The 23,373-nt window shown below is 36.9% G+C and overlaps 1 protein-coding gene across 6 annotated transcripts in view; it reads right to left on the minus strand.

Annotated features, from left to right (window-relative positions):
• Positions 1 to 23,373, minus strand: part of ADAM22 (ADAM metallopeptidase domain 22) — a 240,215-nt gene that overhangs the window by 102,710 nt on the left and 114,132 nt on the right. For all 6 annotated transcript variants that reach the window (XM_070369432.1, XM_070369428.1, XM_070369430.1 and 3 more), the window contains exon 4: positions 15,568 to 15,634. In XM_070369432.1, the coding sequence (XP_070225533.1) occupies positions 15,568 to 15,634 (67 nt within the window). The remainder of the gene's footprint in view (positions 1 to 15,567; positions 15,635 to 23,373) is intronic.

Consider the following 23,373-nt stretch of genomic DNA (forward strand, 5'->3'; position numbering starts at 1 on the left):
GAAATCAACACAATATTGTAAAGCAATTATCCTTCAGTTAAAAATAAAGTGTTTAAAAAACATGTATGCCTGTGGCGGATTCATTTTGATATTTGGCAAAACTAGTGCAATTATGTAAAGTTTAAAAAAAAAAAAAAAAAAAAAAAAAAATAAATAAATAAAAAAAAACAAACAAACAAAAAAAAAACATGCATGGTTCCTGCTGAAGAGGAAAGATACATAAGAATATTGTTGCAGCAAACATTCTTAAATATTGTAGCAAAAGTTTCTGCAAGAAAGGAGAAAAGAGAGAACTAGAAAGCCACTGGATATTTTAATAAATAAAAGTGATAAAGCAAAGAGCTTCTTATTGGAAAATGGTGAACACCACAGAAAATAGGGACCATAGAGCTCTCGAGTTAAAAAAAAAAATTACAGACCCAGTGAGTTTAAAATATATTTTTATTGTTGTGCAGGAATCTTTCCTTATACTGTTTTCCCTTGGGTAATGTTAGCTGTTGAAAACAAAACATGAAAACAGGGATAGGTTCCCAGGAATTAAAGCCCCCAAGTATCCTAACTAAACAATTGTTAAAGTCTTTTGAGATACAAGCTATTTTTCAAAGTTAAAGACTTGCTCCCTCTCCTCTCATATGTAGGCTCAGGCACTTACAGCACAAACTCCAATTGTTTTTACATTAAGACCTCCATAACAAATTAGCAAAACCTGGGTGGCTTAAAACAAAAACACTTCATTCTCTCACAGAACTGCAGATGAGAATCTGAAATCAAGGTATTGGCAGAGCCATACTCTCTAGAGAAAAATCCTTCCTTACTTCCTAAATTCCAATGGTTGCCAACAAGTTCCCAGTGTTCCTTGGCTTGGAGCTGCATCCTCTAGTCTCTGCCACCATGTTCACATGGCATTCTTCCTGTGTCTCTATGTCTAAACTTCCCTCTTATACAGATACCAGTCATGGATTAGGGTTCTCCTCTTAACTTGATCACATCTGAAAAGACCCTGTTTGCAAAAAAGATTACATTCACAGGTACCAGGGGATATGACTTTTTGTGGGGACATTATTCAACACAGTACAAATTCTCATCTCCTTTCAAGTAACCATGTGAATTTGTTTATTCATGATCCAGAGATGTTGCTTCTAAGAAGCTTGGCTCAGTGAAATAAAATGCAAGTGTCTACAGTAGCCCTCATCTAAAAAGATTAACCCATATCTTAATTACCTCTAGCCAGACATTCTACTTTCCCATAGCTTCACTGAACAATACTCATCACCTTTTTACACAAATATACAGTAAACATGGTAATTCAGCTGGTAAAGAATCTGCCTATGATGCAGGAGACCCTGGTTTGATTCCTGGGTCAGGAAGATCCCCTGGAGAAGAGATGGGCTACCCACTCCTGTATTCTTGGGCCTCCCTGATGGCTCAGACAGTAAAGAATCTGCCAGCAATGGGGGGAGACTCGAGTTCGATCCCTGGGTTGGGAAGATCCCCTGGAGGAGGACATGGCAAACCCACTCCAGTATTCTTGCCTGGAGAAACCCCATGGACAGAGGAGCCTGGTGGCCACAGCTCATGGGGTCACAAAGAGTCAGAAACGACTGAGTGACTCAGCACAGCACAGTAAACCTGACCTTCAGTTCTTTTATTACGTCAAACAGAGCTTCCAAATTGCTTATTTTTAACCAGAGAATAGGCAAGAGAAATTGTTTTTCAGCTGTCAGGTAATCACTTACAGACACACTGATATAACAATGTCTGAGCAGACTATGAAAACACTCTAGGTTCCCACAAAATGCTCCTCAGCAGCAAATTACAGTAAAGCAGAGAGGGTACTTGGCAGGTTCTCTGGGATGCAGTTCTAAATTGAGAGAATGGAAAATCAATGCAAAGCACATACAGTGACTAAATAATTACAAACTCATGAAATTATAACTCTTTCCAGGAAACTACTGCATTATTGTATTTTAACAAATAATAGATGCTTAAATATATTGCTCTATATGAATTGCGTATTCCGTAAAACCTTATTCTATAGCTGATATTTGAATATCATTGGGGAAGAAATATAATTGTCTAGAAGGCAGTTCTAAAAAATGACAGCATATCCCTAAAATGAAGGAAGAAAAAGATTTTTGTTCCATCTGAAAAGTATAACATCTTTGTTTCTTCCCTTCCTTTTTTTTAATCTAATAATATGTAACTATATGAGGGTTTAAGGTAAAGAAAAAAGACATTGTTTTTCCACTATCTCCTTTAATTTCACTTCCATTCTGTCAACCAGCCATTTGCTCTTTAAAAAAAAAAAAAAAAAAAGAAGGATAAATAGGGAAAAATTCTAGCTGCCAAAGGAAAGCTGCATTGCAGCATCTCTTTCTCCTCTTATACCTTGAACCTTAAAAACTGTGTTCAAGAACTCAACACTAGCATTCAGTGGTCATTTCTATTCCTCCACGGATGATTTTGAATTAGCCCAAGATTAATTTAAAGATACAAACAAAGGGTTGGCTTACTAAGGACAAACTTCTCAAACAAAGTCCTTTGGGGAGGTAGGCTAATATTTAAGGATTGCACCTGTCAAAAAGTGACACTAAATCTGAAAAAAAAATGTTTTTCCAGCAATATTTCCACCAATACATGATTGTCATTTGCCATTTTGGAGGTGATTTCCTGTAAAATGAAGGATGGAGTTGAATTTGGTGGTCTCTAAGGTTTTTCCTGGGTCTATGAATTTCAGTCTATTTTTTTTTAAATCAAAGATTACCAACTTTCTATTTCTTTTAAATAACCAGGCCAACTTTCAAAGAGTTAGTATATTTTACATTGCCTTTACCATTAAAAAATTAAACCAACAGTGAAAGATGTGTTTGGAAAATTTTTAAATGTTACGTGTAAAAATTTTAAACAATTTAAAAATTATTTATAAAATTTCATATAACTTATGAGTCATAGTATAAAAAGATATACATATTTATAGGCAATGAAAAATGTATGAATCAGAAATTTTAGGAAGCTGCTTTTATCATCCTTAGATGCTTATAGAAAGAAAGATTGATAATTAGTAAGTTATATTTTGGGTTTCCCTGATGGGCTCAGATGGTAAAGAATCAGTCCTCAATATAAGGGACCTGCATTCCATCTCTGGGTCAGGAAGAGCCCCTGGAGAGGGGAATGGCAACTCACTCCAGTATTCTTGCCTGGAGAATTCCATGGACAGAGAAGCCTGGTGGGCTACAGTCCATAGGGTTGCAAAGAGTCTGACACAACTTAGTGACTAACCCTTTCACTTTTTTCACTTTTTCAAGTTAAATTTTAGCTCAGTGAGTTATGAAAAGAACAAAGGAGAACTTCTTAAGTAAAAGAAAGTAGGCATTGATAATGAAAGTAAAGCTCATTCTTTGAAACAAACATTTTAATAAACTCAAATAAGATTAACCAAGTAAGAGTAAAGGCACAAATAAAATATAATAGAAATGAAACAGGAGATGTTCTAATACAGAATTATCAGACCTTACCAGACCTTAAAAACCTAAAATGATTCGAAGCAAATTTAGCAAAATACTAACATGTATCTACACATGTATCTGTTACCATATTTTATAGAATTTTTAATATGTTTGAAACATTTCAAAGTTACTGAAATTTTTATCATAGGTCAATTGCTGGGATTTCATGACTTGAAATTTAAAAGTAATTTAGAAGTGACTCTAAAATGCCTTCCAAAGACAGCACATGAGTATAAGCCTCAGTACACAGGATGACCTTAGCATCAGGTGAGCAGATGGAAGCCTTTCATTTTTCCTGTTTATATTCACTGCATCTTTTCACAGCAGGGGGAATAATCTGCTCTCCCAGATCCGTCCAAACTGAACTTCTCCCCACATACTGTTGGGTAAACAGGAGAAATTACCCAATTTCCTAACATGTGACTTACTTCATTCATTTATTTTTTGTTGTTGTTGTTCAACATATATTTATTGTCTTTGAGGTCCATACATTATGCCAAGAGCTAGGTATGCAGTCCAAGCTCCCCTGGGAGTTTGCTCTTGGAGTAACTTCTCATAGAATGTATAATCTAGGGCACAGAAGATTGCCTTCTTATGGAGCAGGGCATAACGAAGTGCCGTTGGTGATCGTAATATGCTCCCTGCATCATGAGCAGAATCAGAAACCAGCAGTGAAAATGAGTGGAGGGCACCAAAGACCTAGCCAGAAATTCTTTTCAAATTTCCACTTTACCTCAATAACGATTTCAACGTGAAGCGTTTCCCATAACCAAGCTCTGAGCTACATGTCTGTCTTTATCATTTAACAGATGAGGAAAAAATGAACCATGGAAGAGATAAGTAACTTGTCCAAGGCCACATGAAAATTAATTGGCATATCAGGATACGAATGTAGGTCTATCTATCTCTAAATAGAGGGCCTTCCAGGTGGCATTGGGCTTCCCTGGTAGCTCAGTTGGTAAAGAATCCTCCTGCAATGCAGGAAACCCCGGTTCAATTCCTGGGTCAGGCAGATCTGCTGGAGAATGGATAGGCTACCCACTCCTGTGTTCTTGGGCTTCCCTGGTGGCTCAGCTGGTAAAGAATGGACCTGCAATGTGAGAGACCTAGGTTTTACCCCTGAGTTGGGAAGACCCCCTGGAGAAGGAAACAGCTAACCCATTACAGTATTCTGACCTGGAGAATTCCATGAACTGCACGGGATCACAAAGAGTTGGTCACAACCAAGCGACTTTCATTTTCCAGGTGGTGCTAGTGGTAAGGAACCTGCCTGCTAATGCGGGAGACATAAAAGACTCAAGTTCAATCCCTAGGTCAGGAAGATCCCCTGAAGGAGGGCATGGCAACCCATTTTAGTATTTCTTGTCTGGAGAATCCCATGGACAGAGCAGCCTGGCAAGTTACTGTCCACAGGGTCAGGTTACACAGAGTCGGACACAATTGAAGTGACTCAGCATGCGTGCATCTCTAAATATAGCCTCAGTCTCTAAGTTTTACTGCCTCCAAACTACAGATCTATCCTACATTTAGAAACAAATGAAGTGACTAGTTTCATTTATTAATACTAGTGGAGAAAAAAAATTCATTTTAAAAAAAATCAGAAATGTAACATGATCTCAAGAAGACAGCACTTACTATGTCTGAAAAGTCAAATTGCTGTGTGGACTACCTATTTACCCCACTCAGAATTATCCAAAAAACCACTCTGCCTTCTAAAGACATTTAGAGGTGCACTTCCAGCTTTTGAGAATATGGAGAGAAGAGAAAACACAGGCATAAAATAATCAATACATGAAGTCCAAAGGCAGATTTGGTCTTGTTTCCACTAGGTCATACTTGATTGTTTGGGTTGAGGCTCTGCTCAAATATTATACTCCTACCTTCTCTCTATTTTTTTAAATTAATTTTATTGAAGCACAGTTGATTTACAATGTTGTGTTAATTTCCCTTGTACAGAAAAGTGATTCAATTATATACATATATAAAATTAAATAATTAAGAATTTCTCATATTCTTTTCCATTAAGGGTTATACAGAACGTTGAATATAGTTCCTGTGCTATATATCCTGTTGTTTATATATTCTACACCTAGTAGTTTGCATCTGCTAATCCCAAAATGTCAATCCTTCCTTCTCCTAACCATCCCCCTCCTTGGCAACCACAAATCTGTTCTCTGTGTCTATCTGTTTCTGTTTCGTAGACAAGTTCTTTTGTGTCATATTTTAGATTCCATATATAAATGATATCATATAATATTTGTCTTTGTCTGGCTTACTTCACTTAGTATGATAATCTCTAGGTCCATCCATGTTGCAGCAAATGGCATTATTTCAGTCTTTTTTATGGTTATGTAATATTCCTTTATACATACATATATATATATATATATATATATATATATATATATATATATATACTTCCTTGGTGGCTCAGACTGCAATACAGGGGACCCAGGTTTGATACCTCGGTCAGGAAGATCCCCTGGAGAAGAGAATAGTAGCCTACTCCAGTAATCTTGCCTGGAGAATTCTATGGACAGAGGAGCCTGGCGGGCTACATTCCATGGGATCTCAAAGAGCAATTAACAGTCATATATATATATATATGCCACATTTTCTTTATCATTCATCTGTCGATGGACATTTAGGTTGTTTCCATGTCTTGGCTATTGTGAATAGTGCTGCTATGAACATATGGATGCATGTTATCTTTTCAAATTATCGCTTTATCAGAAAATATACCTATGAGTGGGATTGTTGCATTATTAGGTAGCTCTGTTTTTAGTTATTTGAGGGACCTCAATAGTGGCTGTACCAATTCACATTTTCACCAACAGTGTAGGTTCTGTCTCTCTTATACAACTGTCTCCATCTCTTCTTCTGCCCACCCTCTCTGGTTTCTTCCTCTTCCTCCCACGCACCACGGTCCTGCACATCAACGCCTCTGGGCCTTTGTCCATACTAATTTCACTGCCTTGAAAAGCTGTTCCCTTCCCATTTCACCTCCTGTTACTTATCATTTAAACTTCAAAGTTAATCTCATTTCCTCAAGGAAGTCGTCCCTAACCAACCAGACTAGATCAGGTCTCCTATCAAACGCTCTCAGAACAATAGAAACCTCTCTTTATGGCACTCTCATAACTGCCATTGTAAAAGACCTATTGGCAGTTATTTTCATTATACCTATCACCTCTACTAAACTACCTGCTTTACAAGGGCAAAAATTATATCATATGTTGTTCACAGCTATCTCCCTGACCCAATGGCAAACTCTCAATACACATCTATTGAATGAAAGAGGGCTGAGAACACAAGTGGGGTGTCTGACCATTGGAGCTTTTGTATATTCTGCCAGAAATCTCTAATGTCAACTTTTCTGTCTAAATGTCTAATCTCACTTAATCTCCATATTGCCTAAATTATTAGGACTTTCCTATGGGGATAATCAAATGCACTGGCACCCCTTCCTTTTCTGTTTCATAGTGTGCTAGTCACTCAGTTGTGTCTGACTCTGCAACCCCATGGACTGCAGCCCACCAGGCTCCTCTGTCTATGGGATTTCCCAGGCAAGAATACTGGAGTGTGTTACCATTTCCTTCTCCAGGGGATCTTCCCAACTCAGGGATCACATTCGGGTCTCCTGCATTGGCAGGCGGGTTCTTTACTGCTGAGCCACCAGGGAAGCCCAAATGCCAAGGTGCCAATTTTCTAGTTGTTACCTGTTCTTATTTTTATAGTAGCCACTTATTCACCAGAAAATAAGAATTTTTTATAAATGAAAAAGAAAATAATACCAGTTTGGGACAACACCAAGGGAATAACTTGTGATTTCTTTTTTTTTTTGGCTTCCAACCAGTTTCAAATTGATCAAAAACAACATTTCCACAAATCACTTCTTAATCACAGTTCACTCTGATTTCAAAAATTTTTCTGAAGGTAGATCTGTATAAGACATTATATAATACAAAGATTAGTTCTGCAATTAGAATTAAAATAGGAAAAATATTCTATTATAGAATAGTTACTTGGTTTCATATATAGAAACACTATTAGTGCTACTTTGATATTTTTAATTTATGACTGAACATGTCTTTTTAAGTTTATAGATAACATCTTGAATATTAACAGTTAAGTAATCATTTAGATACTTATTTGAAAAATTTTTTACACAGAAAGAAAAGAGGACTTTCTGCTCAAACAGGTCACAAACAGAGCTTAGAAACAGAACTCATGCTGACACCAGCTGTTACAGTCCATTCCTGCTTATTCCCAGCAATGAGATACCTGACCTGTATAAACTGGTAATGGGCCAATATATTTTCTTCACACTGCAGAGTTAAGACTACTTGCAATCTTAACAATGCCATTAAGGAAGCTGATGCATTATACATGATGACTGACCTAGAGCAACCTTGCTTTGGTCCCAAGGGAAAGCAAAATTTACTTAATCCCCAAAGAATTTTTTTCCAATAATACAAAGAGAATTAAAGCATGAAATCTGAAACCACACTGATTACAAGATGGCGGAGGAACATATGTCTGCTTAAGCCTGCCAGGGGGAAAATGCACAGTGTCCAGCTCATCAAAAAGATGCTAAATAGATGACTAACAGTGGATAAAAAGTAAAGTTAGGAGACAAACCTGGAATAATTGTTACGTGTGATCAAGAAACAGATATTTTAAGTTTGTTTCAGAGATTTGTGTAGCTCTTTCACGTTCTTCCGTGTGTGTGTGTTGGGGAATGAAGGGGATGGGCATTTTGAAGCACCTTGGCAGGGATACAACAAAATATTGTCTAGTGTTTTTGCAAAATGATGACACCTTTCAGCTTCCCTGCTCTTGTCCATAAAACTTTACATTTCCTCCACTCCAGACAAAAGTACACGTAGGGATAAGATGGGCATAAAAACGAAGCCATGTGTTTGCCATGTGCAGGATGGCAACATATTTCATATGGTTACAGTTTAAAAGCCACAGCAATTCCCTCTACTGAACAATACTCAGTCTAACTTCTAAGGAGTACAAAGAAGGAATAAAAATGAACCCCAAGAGAAAATGATTGAAAAAACAGGGCATTCTTAGAGGGCATTTACTTGTCTTTAGGATAATGGAAATTTTATATTTAGAAGAAAAGAGACTCACTCAAACCAAACGATTACATCTCCAATTCATGGCTTACTAAAACATCTGCTAAGGAAGATGTATTGATAATTGTAAATGGTAAAATGAAATGCTGTAATTTAAATATCTGTATTTTGATTCCCCTGCCACTATAATTATTGGTTTCCATAAAGAGCATAAATTATAGTGAATAATAGCATGAATTCCAGCATCAGACTGCTTGGCTACAAATTCCAGGGAAAGTTAGTTAAATTCTATGTGCTCAGTTTCTTCATCTGCAAAATGAGGATACCAGTGGTACTACTGAGGGAGTAAATGATTTAAAATATGTAAAACACTTACTAGACTAGTGCCTGGCACATAGTAAGTATCATACACATGTTTGCTATTTCTCCAACTGCAACTAGTAATTCTACTTTTATTATTCTTCAGTGCAGTTACCAGTATTGATCTCATTGAGAATATCAACATAATTCAAAGAGGTAGAGATTGTACAAAATGGGAAATTCAGGATCGTAAAATTTAGAGCACTTATGGGTATAATAATTATTTATTTGCAAAAATACAAATTTTGAGAATGATATAAAGTCATTATAGCAAATCATCATATTTTTAAATTCTAGTAAAGTGAGGTTTCTTTAGCTAGAGAGAATATGCCACCGATAGCCTTAAGGAAGCAAAATGAGTTTGGCTTTGTGAGACATGGTTAACTCTTCCAAGTGACTAGCATTAAACTGCTGGCAGCAGTTATTCGCCTCTAAGATAAGACTAGCCTTGGAGATAATAGATCGCAAGAAAAAAGCATAGTCTTTCCACAGGACAGTAAGACAGTAACATATGGTGATTATCAATCAATGAAAATAGCTCACTAGGACTCCCTGTGTGTGTGCTTAGTCCCTAAGTCATGTTCAACTCTTTTGCAACCCCATGAACTGTAGCCCTCCAGGCTCCTCTGTCCATGGGATTTTCCAGGCAAGAATACTGGAGTGGGTTGTCATCTCCTTCTCCAGGGGATCTTCCTGACCCAGGGATCGAACGCAGGAGGATTCTTTACCATTGAACTACCAGAGAAGCCCAGGACTTGCTTTACCAACCATCAGATAAATAGATTTTCCAGTTACACTTTTGTTCAGCATTTAAAATACTTCATAAAACTTCTGTGAAAGTATCATGGCTCTTTCAATAGTATCAAGAAAATTGAATCATTCTTCTGATATAATTCACCATTTAAAATGAAAGCATTTAAAAATGGGAAGCCACTCAAACCCACAGGACCCAAAGGAGGAGGTTTCCTGTGCTGGTCCTATTTGCAATTACAGAATCATCTCTGAATTAGAAGATCCTGGAATTGAATCACACCATCCCTGAAATTCAACTCAATAATTTCTAATCAATTGTTAGAAGAGTAACCCTGTTAGTACATTTACTTTTTAGAAAGTTTAGATCTCATTCTTGCAGGCTTCTTATATCCTGAGGTTAAGAAAAATCTTTTACGTCAGCTGTTAGGAGCTAATGAAGTCATTAAATATAACAAAGTTTAAAACTAGTTTAGCTGTAGCTAGTAACTAATTATTATGTATAAGGAAAATATATCGATCAATATTTCTTTAATCATTCTAATTTAATTACAAGTCATGTTGATGTTAAGTAATAGCTAAACTCTTTTAGAGAATGTACTTGAGAAAAAATGCTTCCAAGTCATCTAATTTTAAAATATGTATATTTGTGGTTAAATTATTTTTTTAGTAGTGTAAACAAATATCATGTCCATAGCTATGACATCTGAAATGTTCTGGCCAAAATAACTTGTGTGAGGTACATGCATGCCCATTTCACCTATGACACCTGCATCTTTAGTTTTCCTTCGCACCAGAAGTTCTGCTTTCAGAGTTTAGGCTCAGTGCTGAGAGTCCTTAACCTAAATCTTCCAGGAAGTGCAGCAGAAGAACATACATACAGATTCAAACATATGGGTAGTCGCATCTGCCAAACATTCCTATCATTTTAGCAGGAGTCCCTCAAGGACCAACTAAAGGTCTTTAATTGATAGTCTGCCCCTCAGCTGGCCTTAAAATGATTACTGGGTTTCTTTACTGGATAAATGCCACCCCCCCTCCCCCGCCCCTGCCGTCTCCACAGAGTCAGGGAAAATGCCTGAAACTTCAATTTGAAATTAAGGATGATAAAACTAAGAGCTTAGGTGACAACTATAAATAGATCCATTAAAAAAATTCCTTTATAAAAGCATCTTCATAGGCCATATGACTTCATTACTATCTAGGTGACTAAGTATTCTTCCCATATCCAAGAAGTTCTAGAAAAGCTACTATAGTGAGAATTCAAGATAGAAAGCCTGTTTCTGTAACATAAGGAAAAGATGTAAATAAGAAAGACATTTTGGAAAAGAAGTACTGCTGCTGAGTTGCTCTCCTTAAAATAAAAAGAGAGAGAGATTTTAAATAGCCTTTGTATAGATTACTTGGCTACTTTGTATAGATTCCATGGCTATTGCTTGCATTTCATCTCAAAGACAGCCTCAAAAACAAAGACATTCTAAAAGCTATTTGAAAAAAAGATTCAGCAGTATGGGAGGCTCTGTACTAAGGCATGCAGCACAATTTACTGCACACCAAGGTATGGTTTTTCTTTTGTACTTAATCATTTACTCTTCTTGCTTCTATAGAAAGAACCAAGAATCTGGATGGTAATGCAGTTCTGAGAATCAATAAGGAAACTGGATATGCAGGATAAGTAAAAACAGATTAATCCCTTTGTTCATCTTTTCTGCTGCAATAAATATATGTAATGACACTTTGGCAGTTGACTAGCTATTTTTGTGCTCCCCACGACTAAAAAAAGAAACAGTTCAAGCTCTTATGTACTGTTCAATTATATGCAACGAGTTTGGGAAAAATCTACATCTCATAAAAGGATATGTTAAGTAAAGGTGTCATTTAAAAAAAATAGAAGCAAAATGAAGTCACTAAGCTCTAATGTACATTTTAAATAAATTAAATCCTGTCACTAATAATTGAGAAGAGTTTTTCCTAATAAAGGAGTCTACAATGTTTTATAGCACCATATAATCACTTGTGGGGGTTTTTTTTTTTGGTTAAAAAAAAAATTCTTAAAAGATACCTTAAGAAACATTATTTCTTTAACACACTGTGCACGTTTGAAGTACTCAAGTATTGAGAATTATGTTCCTCATGGAGAAATCTAGAAAACAATATGAGAAAACCTGAATACAATTCAAGATCAAAAGCAATTTTATATGGATGATTTTCAGGTTTATAGACACTAGAAAGTTAGCATAAGCCAGGAAGGTATCCATTGTCCTGACAGTTATCACATGTAAATTTTTCTAAGTGATTTCTTATAGCTGTCCTCCATTAGTATTTTTTTGCCTGTCGCTGACACATTCATTTTGGAAGACAAAATGATTAAGACAGGATTTTTAAGGTATATCTCTCTTTTTTAAAAAAGAAAATAGAATTGAGCTGGAAATCTAACTTTTAAAATTGAATGCAAAGGGAATCTCCTTGTAGCATAGCCTCCTGCTAGGGGACAATACTGTGCTGAGCTAGAAATCTTTCATGAGCTGCCAAACCTCAGGGAGGGGAGATGGATGTGACCAGCAGGAGAAAAGCTATCTTGTAAGAAAACACTCGGGCTTTCTCCTTGCTTCTATATCAACTTCCCTGATACTCAGTTCCCAGAAATGAGTGTGGCCATTTCAGTTTACCTAAACAATATTTTTTAAGGAAAATTCTACCACCATCCCATCAAAGTAAAAGGTTCCCTCTCTCTGCTCAGTCACTCAATCATGTCTGACTTTGCAACCCCAATGACTATAGCCTTCCAGGATCCTCTGTCCATGGGCTTTTTCCAGCAAGAATACTGGAACGGGTTAGTCATAATAACCTCTCCCACCCCTTAAGCAAACACGTTCTCCTCTGACACCTGCTCTTCAACACCCAGCACTCTCCAATCTCCAGACTTCAACCTTGACCCACTCTCCAATGCCTTCTTACCCATCTTCTTACTGCCACAATGGAACCAATTAGGACTTTGAGACAATGATCCCTGAGTGCACTCAATTCAATTAAGTGTGGGCAGTAACCAGTTAAGTGCCAGTCAAAAGTCAATACTGGAAAATGGGTGTCTCTACATATCCATCCTTAACGATTAGGATTCTGATTCAAGGACAGGTTAGGAGTGGTCACATTCAGTCTAGAAATAATTTGAACTAATAAAAAAGATACCCAGCAGTTATTACTTTGTGATCATTATCATCAGAGATCAAATAATTTAACCAAATACTATCAGAACCAATAACACTGGTGACTGGTCATGATCATTCACTGGTAATGATACAATAATAAATCATATCTCTTCCAAGATGTCTATTTTTACTTTTTGACTCCAGGGAAATCTACTTCCTTCCCCATCCATAAATACAGAAGATTTACCATTCCTTTCCTAGTGTTCTAAAACTCCTACTATAGCAATTTTCCTGAGATATGAAAAATAAAATAGGCCTTGTACTAGAGTATGTCTTTACCATTTTTGCCCAAGGCAACTGATGCTACCGAAAAGCTACCCAAATGCATAACCAAATTTGAGAGGGATACCTAAAGGCCCACTACACAGACCACCATTTCAGTTTAAAGATAAGATTATAAAGGTGCAATTGTTAGGAACCTCCAGAAAATGAGATATGTATATAATAAGTCTAAATAAGATACATTTCACTTTGTATGGCTATCTTATTTTACATTTGCTGTTGTTCAGTCACTAAGTTGAGTCCATCTTTTCACGATCCCATGAATTGCAGCACGCCAGGCTCCCTTATCCTTCACTATCTCCTGGAGTTCACTCAAATTCATGTCCATTGAGTCAATGATGCTATCTAACCATCTTGTCCTCTGCCACTTCCTTTTCCTTTTGCCTTTAACCTTTTACACAAATGTAGACTATATGGTAGATAGCATGGTGTTAAGAGTCAGCTCCAGAGATAGATAACCTAGATTCAAACTGCAGCTCTACCCCTCCTGCCTGTGTTACTTTCAGCCAGTTATGTAACCTCTCTGTACCTCAGTTCCCTGTCAAGTGGGATAAGTTATTTTATAATCACAGGTTGTTTGGAGAATTGAACATATATAAATTCATATGACTGTCACATCATGAGCAATAAATGTTAGTAATTACTATATTAGGATTATAATACTGATGAACCGGAGCCTATGTAATGGGACACTTCGACTAACCAAAATCCTGGCACATTTCAGCTTCAAGACAGAAAAAGCTAGCTAGCAATAAAACAGCAAACTGCATGGTTTAGACTTATTTACTGCTCCGCATCAACTTTAGTTTCTTTTGTCTTAAAAATCCAGAGCCATAGTTCAACACAATCAAAACAAAAAGATTTTGTTCCCAGGGTATTCTAATTAATTGAGGTTTCACACTTACATTCTTAAAGTTTATGTTAAATACACAGAAGTTCTCCTTAAACTAAGGGACAAACTTCAAATTTAATTTTTAAATGAATTGGAAATAAATGTAAGTGAAAGATGATATTCATATATTTTATTAAAAAAACACATAAAAAGTATTTATCATGTTTTTCAGCCTAAAACCTTTCTTTGTAAACTTTGATGGGAAAAAGGTTTAATAGAACTTTAAGATCAGGATTATGCACCTCTCTGAGCAGAATAACACTTCCTTCAATGAGACATAGAATGCCTTGCAGATAATACAAATCATTATCTTAAGGAAAGGTCACTAAAATATATTTCATTTTACTGTAAATATAAAGTTACAATCAAGAGCAAAACCCAGGCTGTGAGAGACTGTATAGGATAAATAATCTGACTTCTTCAACAAATAAACTGCAAGGAAGAATAAAAAGAAAGATAAAGATAACCAATGGAATAAAAGAGAGTTTTTAAAAACTTATTTTTGTAAAAAATTAAGCAAAACTAAACTCTAGGACACCCTTGGGTAATAAAACTATAAGCAAAAGTAAGGAAAGAATAACCACAAAAGTCAGATAGTGTTTACATGTTTTATAAGAGGAGGGAAGGCCCTGGGTTTGGAAAGCAGCACAGGGAAGAACAGGACAAGCTCTATTTCTTAAACTCCTGTTCAGAAGAAAATAAACACTTAGCTAAAACTACTTATATTAAACATTGGTTCTAAAGAAACTCTTGGGTGCTGTTTGGTCTCATATACCTCAGACAGCATCATCAGTTGACAGACACGTTCTTATGCCTATGAAAGTGAAAGTGCTAGTTGCTCAGTTGTGTTTGACTCTTTGCCACCCCTTGGACATGTAGTCCATCAGGCTCCTTTGTCCACGGAATTCTCCAGGCAAGAATACTGGAGTTGGTAGCCATTGCTTCTCCAGGGGATCTTCCTGGCCCAAGGATCAAACTTGGGTCTACCACTTACAAATCAGAAAAAAAAAAATGTGTATGAAATCTTTTTCAGAGTTTACCCAACAAGAACCAATATCCTGAGATTTCTGTCTCCAGGGATTTAAAACTCTCTGGGATATCCCTGTTGACATAATAATTTTCCAGATGAATTTTTCCAAATGAATACAAAGCCAGGCACCTACCCTAGACTTGATTCCACCTCTTCGTTCTCAGTGCTAACCTTAAAAACCAATTTCAGAAATTATTTTCTGTGATATAATCTAAAAGAGAACTATTTGCAGTAATATTAATCCCACAAAACATAACTCCAACAATTCCTGTAGTAAAGACTTCTTTTACTGATAATTAAGTTTTCCCCTAAGCCAGTGACACGTTTTAATGATAAATTCTGAAATATAAAAAACCCCAAATTGTATATTGGAAGCATCATGGAAAATTAAAATTATCATCAGCGCTTAAAAGATTCTCAGAGTTTTCCTCAAGAGAAAAATTTTACTTACTTTTACTTCCACAGTCTTCCCTCCATGTTCAATGTGTCTCTCCACATATTCAGAGGACAGCAAATCACTGCAAAAAAAAAAAAATGATGATGAAAGAGGACCTTGAATATGTAAATCATTTGAAAATCACCACTGTTGACAACATTCCAGCATGAATGATTTATTTAATATAGATTTTAAGGCAAAAACAAAACTTTATAGGTCTCTCTCTCTCTCTTTCATACACACACACACACACACACACAGCCTAGTACTTGTAAAAGGATATGAAGCTGAACTGACTAATCCACCTGTCACCCCCTTGCTTAGCAGAGCTAATTCCACCAATATAGTTCAGCAAGTTTAGGAAACTACCATCATTTTTAAGACATCTTATTCTTCATTTTTTTACTTTAGCTTTTTTGTATACAAAGATTTTAATTTAAATTTTTATTATTCCTTACATCCTTCTTAGTTTCCTTTGCTGTTTCTCTTCTCCAACGTTTGAATAGTGAGGTACTCCCAGGAGACACTCTCTCCATATTCCTTGGTGCTCTTTTCCTGTCTCATGGCTTTAAGTACTAAGACACTGTCAATATCTAATTTTTTATTTCAAATTCAAAACTTCTTTTTTTTCTCAAACTGGAGATTTAACTATCTACTGGATGTCTCTGCTTGAATATCTAATAAGCATATCAAGCTTAACATGCTAAGGTGGAATTCTTTCACCCTCACCCACTCCCCACCTCCTGTTCAGCCACAGCCTTCCCCAACAGCTAACTGCTTTGCCCCTAACTTTGAAATGATCTTTGCTTTAGCTTTATATCAAAGAGTTTTGATTTGCTACTATACCATACCATTTCTCATGTGTTATGTGTGATATTTTATCTAACAAAATGTTTCCCCCAGAAAAAAATTAAACAGATGCAAGGAAGTTTAGAAGAAATGAAAAAGAATATACTTCAGCTTTCTAAAATAATCTTTTTTGAAATCTCTCCTAAACAACCACCAGTTTCTTATATATTAATAATTTTTAAATATTTACATCATCTTAAATATACTTATCTCTAATTCTACATATGAGAAAAAATGTCCCCTTTAATAAGGTGCCTCAAGATACAACATTCATGAAATGTTTTAAAGTCTTTAAATTTTTAAAGCACATTCACATCCTAATCTTTATCCAAGACCATACCCCCAACAGGAGAGGTACCAGCCAGATGTTTTCAAAACACTGCCCCCAACCTTACTATCAGTCTCCAACAACTTCTCCATCAGTGACAGTGGCAGCATTTATTAGCAGAGCCAGCCAGGTTCCCTCTCTTGGGAATCTGAACTAGTAAATTCAGAAGAAAAAAAAAGAAAATTACCAGATGAAGGAAAGAGAAATAGAAAATCAAAAATAAGCAGTCTCTTGAGAGAAACAGAGCTGTGCCAGCGGGTGAATCCTGTCACCTCAAACCTAGTCTCTCTCTTGGTGACTCTCAGGCCAAAAGATACAACCAAGCCAAAGAGCTGGAGAATAAAGAATTTATTACTTGCAACAAGTAAGGAAAACACCTTGCCCCAAAGCAGTGTCTTCCCCAAGAGCAAAATTGTGAAGTTTCAAGTTAAGGGTATGTGCATATTCATGAAAAGACTTGAGAAAATTCAGCAAAGAATTGGGGAACAGTTAATAGAGTCCACACTTCAGTTGACTGAAGTCATGAGGGTCAGCAAAAAATCAACATCATCTTTCCTTAGGTTCCACTTGATGTAATGATTGAGCACTAGCCCTACGTGAGTTTAAAGTCTGCAAAACAGCTCAAGAAAGTACTTAAGGCCAATCTTTACCACTGAAACAGAACTGGGAGTCTTTACAACTGATTTATTATCTTTGCTGTTGTTATTTCTCTTGCCTGAAAACAGTTTATTTTGTTTCCTTAAGATCATTATTACTGAGATCTGCTCAAGGTCAAGCAGTTGGCCAGGCTTATACCACAAATGACTTCTATGTCAAAAAGCTATATCTAGTTCTTTTTCTCCAGGGACACCTCCTCCTCACCTTATTTGCTTACAAAATCAGAGTAAAAGCCCCATATCTCCACTGAGTAAGCCACTGAATCCAGAACAGCCCATCCCTAATGTTGGATCCTTTCTCCTTCACTGCCATGTGAGTAAACCCCCATTATGGGAGCCAGCATGAGCAAGATCAAAAGCAACTATGTAGAATGATACTTAGAGGGGGAGGAACTGTAGTAGCAGTAGGAGTAATAATAATAACAATAATAAATTTCTAAAAAAATAGCTTTTGAGTCTTCCAGGTTTTTAAATTTCAAGGGAATATTCTTCTTTGAATTATAAAATCAAGAAATTAAGAGAGTATGAGTCACCACAGGAATGTAATTACAGCAAAGAAAAGCCTCTGCTCAGAAATTATGCAGCTATTTCAATCAAGCCTCTATATGTAAAGTTTTGCTAGAAAGGGCACTATGTAATTTAAACCAAAAGCAGCCCACACAATTTGGTTCTGTTTGTTTGCAGTATTGTGGAAGTCGGGTAAGTATTGTTATTTAATTATTGGGCTGAAAAACCTTCTATTTAAAATACCATAATTTTTTCCTCTACTGAAACATAAAAATCCTTACTACCACCAATTTAGAACCTCAGTACAAATTTTTGAAGCCTCCTAAAGTAGAGATAATCAAAATTGTCTTTTTAAGTTCTATTATTTATTTTAATCATCGTTTATCGTTAAGTAGGAATCTACTTAATTTTAAGTACAGGAAAACAGAGACTCTCCTTAACATATGGAAAATTTTATTTCATCTGATCAGGAAGAATTTACTCCATTCTCAAAAGTGCTGTGTGAATGATTCTTTGTGAATTTTGAAAGACAAGTGAAAATCATTTCCAGTCAAATTCTAAACCCACTTATTTTCTAAAGGAAGTAAGGAAATGTTTTAAAAATTCAAAATGAATTCTGGGGCCCCCTTTTTAAAATTTATTTGCATGCCATAATAAGCCTAGAAAAAGCAAAACAAATACAATGTCAACATTTTCAGTCATAATAATGATTATCCTTTGTCTAGCGGGCAACTGTCATGAATCAGAGGCAGCTGGTATAGTACAAAGCTTTTGGAATTTAAAAACAAAACCAAATATTTTTATTTCCTATCCAAACTGCCATTGACTAGCTTTGTGACCTTGGCCAAGTTATTTAATCTTTATGAACACAATTTTGTCCAAGTCTAAAATGAAGATAATAAAAATTTCCTTATAAAGTTGGTATGGTATTAAACCAGAACATATGTGAAAAGTCTCCCAAATCCTGGTTTCAATTATCCCACTCCTTACGCATCATCTCCTACCCATCTTTCTCTTGAACTCTCACTTTAACTGTTTGTGTTACCGAACCCAGGTTTGACTTGAAAGCCAATACTTGAGAGACAAGTGTTGGCTGGAAAAAAAAAAAAAAAAAAGGTTGCTTTAATCAGAAGTCCAGCACCCTGGGGAGAAGGCAGATTTGTGTCCAAAAACCTATTCCAAACATTCTGCATGACAAGGAAAGTTTTTAAAGAGAGAATCATTTGGGGAGGAGGTCAGAGTCTTCGTTATCATCCACTGTGTGCAAACTTTTTCAGATTGGTTCGTAGTGAGGTAACACAGGGACTTCCCAGGTGGCACTAGTGGTAAAGAACCCTCTTGCCAATGCAGGTAGACATAAGAGATGTGGGTTTGATCCCTGGGTTGGGACAATCCCCTGGAGGAGGGCACCAGCAACCTACTCCAGTTTCCTTGCCTGGAGAATCCCATGGACATAGGCGCCTGGGGGGCTATGGTGCATAGGGTCACAAACAATCAGACACAACTGAAGTGACTTAGCATGTACGCATACATGAGGTATTACAGTGGTGTTCCAGTATTCCAGGAATCTTGTAGTCAGTCTGAAGTTACCATCCTCCACCTGGATGAGGGCCTTAGTTCCTACAGAAGAATCCAAAGGTATTAGGAACCAGAACCGTGCCCTGATTGATTCAGCCATTTGGAACACAGGTCAAGGAGACTGAATGAAGCCCATTATCCATAAATAAGAAATGGGTAAATGGAATGGCCCTTGGAGGGGACCTGCAGTGTCCAGTTCCACTTCATTTGGAGATTTTTAAACCACTGACCCTACGTACTACTTTTTCACCGTCATTCATCTCTCTCTTGTCCACCTAATCTACTTTACAGTCCATGATTTATCATGAAATCGCTCCCTTGTTCCTCTTCCTCTCTACACTATGCTCACTTGGCCAAACCTCAACCTTGGTAAAACTTAACTCTTCTACTAATCAAAGTCTGACCCTAAGAAGCAGAACGTCCTGAATGGTCATACATCTAGCCACATAATTTATGAACACAATGGTATGTGGTCCCCCTTTGCCCATAAATCCACTAGTGCATTTTCCTGGTCAATTTACTCTGAGAAGATCCTTCCAAATTTTTCTCTCCTAAAATCCCCAAGGCATTTCTTCATTATAACTCCCTGCTAATGACCTCACTTCTATATTCACTGAGAGAATGGAAACAGAAAAAGGCTGCTTCATCTTTCCAAGCTACCAACACCCCTGTTTTCTGAGCCAGTCTCTGAAATAGAATAAGACCCTATGGGGCTTTCCCAGGACAGAACTTCCTCCATGCCCTCTGCCTGACTTGTTTGTAGAAAAACTTTAGTCAAATAATAAATATAATGAGAGAAATGATAAAATGCAGAAGCAAAGGAAAATAGTCAAACAAGACCAAAAAGTAGTAGTTTAGTCATTAAGAAAAGTCAAAGACATTTAGTTCCTCCTCAAGGGCTACAGATAATATTCTGAGCCATATCCTGTGAGCTGTTTTGTAGATAATGAAATCCCACCAGGAGGAAGAAGTTAACTACATGATGACCAGACTACAGCCATCACATAAGTTGCCAAAATTCTGAGATCCAGACTCAAGAAAATCAACCCTGGAATTAAAGATCAGCTGCACCTAAAATAATCAAAATGATGCTGATCAGGCCACTACATGACTAATTCAAGATGACTGTCAGAGCTGACTGTGCTGTTCTGCATATAGCCCCCCTTCCCTCTGCCTACACACTTCTGAAACTCCCCTTTAAAAACATGCCCACTGATTAATGGTGGAGATTTGGACTTCGGACATGAGTCTGCCTTCTCCCCCAGTTGCCAGCCTCCAGAAAAAGGCAGATTTTCTTTTCTATCAACACATGCCTCTCCGGTATTGGCTGTTGAGCTGCTAGTGAAATAGAAATTGCTAGGCAGTCAGTGCAGGACTCTGAGACCTCTGTCTTATTTTCAATAAACATCTCGCTCCATTAAACTAAAATTATACCCTTTGTAGAGAATTCCTGGAATGTGTCCTTGGTCTGATAAATTATCAGCATTCAGATCCAGGGAAGGGCTGTCATTAACTGTTCCATGTGGGTGATCATTCATCTTTAGCCCATACTTCTGGTCCATTGTAAAATGGCCAGTGGGCATGAAAAAGGGTGGCGACTTAATCTGAGGATCAAAAAAGTAATAAAGATGTTAAACATCTTGACCTTTAAACTGATTGGTAAAAAATGACACATTTTAAGGACAGGAGCCAACCAAAACTGTACAGATTGATACTGGTAAGGATATAAACTGCTGTAAGTCCCACCTTGGGGGGACTCTTTACCCCCTTTCAGTGTCTATGCTGACAACTTTGTACTTTCCTTCTCTTTAATAAATCCTATTGTCTTGTTTGGGAAGTTCATTCTTTGGCTCCATGAATAAGAACTCAATATGGTTAATGCATAACTCTCTCAGATAAATCCCAATATTCAAGTCTCCACTCAAAATGTATCCTACTAATAACTTCACAGTGAAGAAAACTGGGGGACATCAACCTTAACTGAGTGATAATAGCTAACATTGTCAATAACAGAAGAAACCAAAATCATGAGCCCCTGCAGTGATGCACTGAGAATGCCTCATTACAGTATTCCCACTAAATATGCATAAGAAAGAAACAAATGAATAAAGAAATCCAAATCAGCAACAGATTTTCAACCAAATAGCCTCAGAGAAAAGACCTAATCCAAAGTGCTTCCATGCAAATATGACCTCAAGGTCAAGATCATATCAAGTGTATGATAGTAAGACCCTTTGATAAGACCTCAGATGGTCTTAGAGTTATTTTGCTTAACCTATATCATCTATATTTTTAAAGTTTTTAATATTTTTAAGAGCCTGCCTATTAGATTCTCAGCTATAGCAAAAAGTTTCTAAGAATCTCAAGGTATGACTCATGGATATTCTCACCTAAACAAAAAGACTTCTAAGAATCTTAAGGGCATTTTACTCCAAGTAGAGAAAGGCCTGTCTCAAGACTTGTGGATTTGGTTTGTCTTATGGGATAAATACCAATAAGATTCAAATGAAACCCTCCAAAAAACCACTGCCAGCTTGGATTAAAACACACAAGTTAATTCAAGTCTTTTACAGCCAGGAAGCAGACCTAGAAAGATACTTAGATTAAGGCCTGGGTCATTTCTCATGGAAAGAAAATGGTGACGTAAATGGTGGAGCCAAGAACCTTTAGCAACCACTACCAGGACGATGAACAGAGCTTTAATCAACATATAATCCCTTTCCCAAAACAGGGGAACTGGTGACATACACCTGGCTGACTATCAGAATTTCAATGGACCAGTGATAGCTGGGTATCTCCTATTTCTCTGGTTTTTAAATAGCAATATCTACTGAAATCATCCTATCCTTATTTCCCATTATATATTGAATGTATGTGGAATAGATAACTTGTCCTTTTAGTTCAAAGGCCTGTATCTGTGTCAACTCATCTACAAATGTTTAATCAGATTGAGATGGTAAGAATTTGAACCTTGAGTTTGAGCCTGATAGCATAATGGAATGAGATCGTATATGTGCATTTTACATAGGTGAGAAATGTAAATAATTTGTGGTCAGATGATAGACTGTGGTTGAACAAAGATGTCTACAAACTCTTTGTCACTCCTCTCATGGTAAAGTGGAGATCATTTCTCCTCTCCTTGCAGCTGAGCTGGTCCTAGAACAAACACAATGAGACAGAAGTGATATTGTATAACATCTGAGATCTGCAACTTTCACTTCCATGCATATGGAACTCTCCATCTTTGAATATTTGAATCCATTCACCATGCTGTGAGGAAGTTTAAGCAGCCATACAACAAGACCCTTGTAGAGTTTCTAGCTGACAGCCCCAGTTGAATTTCCAGCCAGGGCTGGCAATAATTCCTAACCATATGATTGAGACCAGTTTGGATCTCCCAGATGTAATATAATAGTGCCCCAGCTAATATCACATGAAGCAAAACTGCCCAATCAAACTACAAAGTTTTATAAAATAATACACTGCAAGACAATAGGCTAATTATGCCTTCTTATTCATATATTCAATGATTGTTACATTGTACAAAATTAGCATCATGTTTTCCTTTTAGAGCAGTCTCCAGGGAATTCCCTGGCAGTATAGTGGTTAGGCGGAGAAAGCAATGGCACCCCACTCCAGTACTTTTGCCTGGAAAATCCCATGGATGGAAGAGCCTGGTAGGCTGCAGTCCATGGGGTCGCTAAGAGTCAGACACAACTGAGCTACTTCACTTTCACTTTTGACTTTCATGCATTGGAGAAGGAAATGGCAACCCACTCCAATGTTCTTGCCTGGAGAATCTCAGGGACGGGGAGCCTGGTGGGCTGCCATCTATGGGGTTGCACAGAGTCGGATACGACTGAAGCAACTTAGCAGCAGCAGCAGCATAGTGGTTAGGACTCA

This window comes from Bos mutus, chromosome 4, assembly GCF_027580195.1.
Source record: "Bos mutus isolate GX-2022 chromosome 4, NWIPB_WYAK_1.1, whole genome shotgun sequence".
Lineage (NCBI taxonomy): Eukaryota > Metazoa > Chordata > Mammalia > Artiodactyla > Bovidae > Bos > Bos mutus.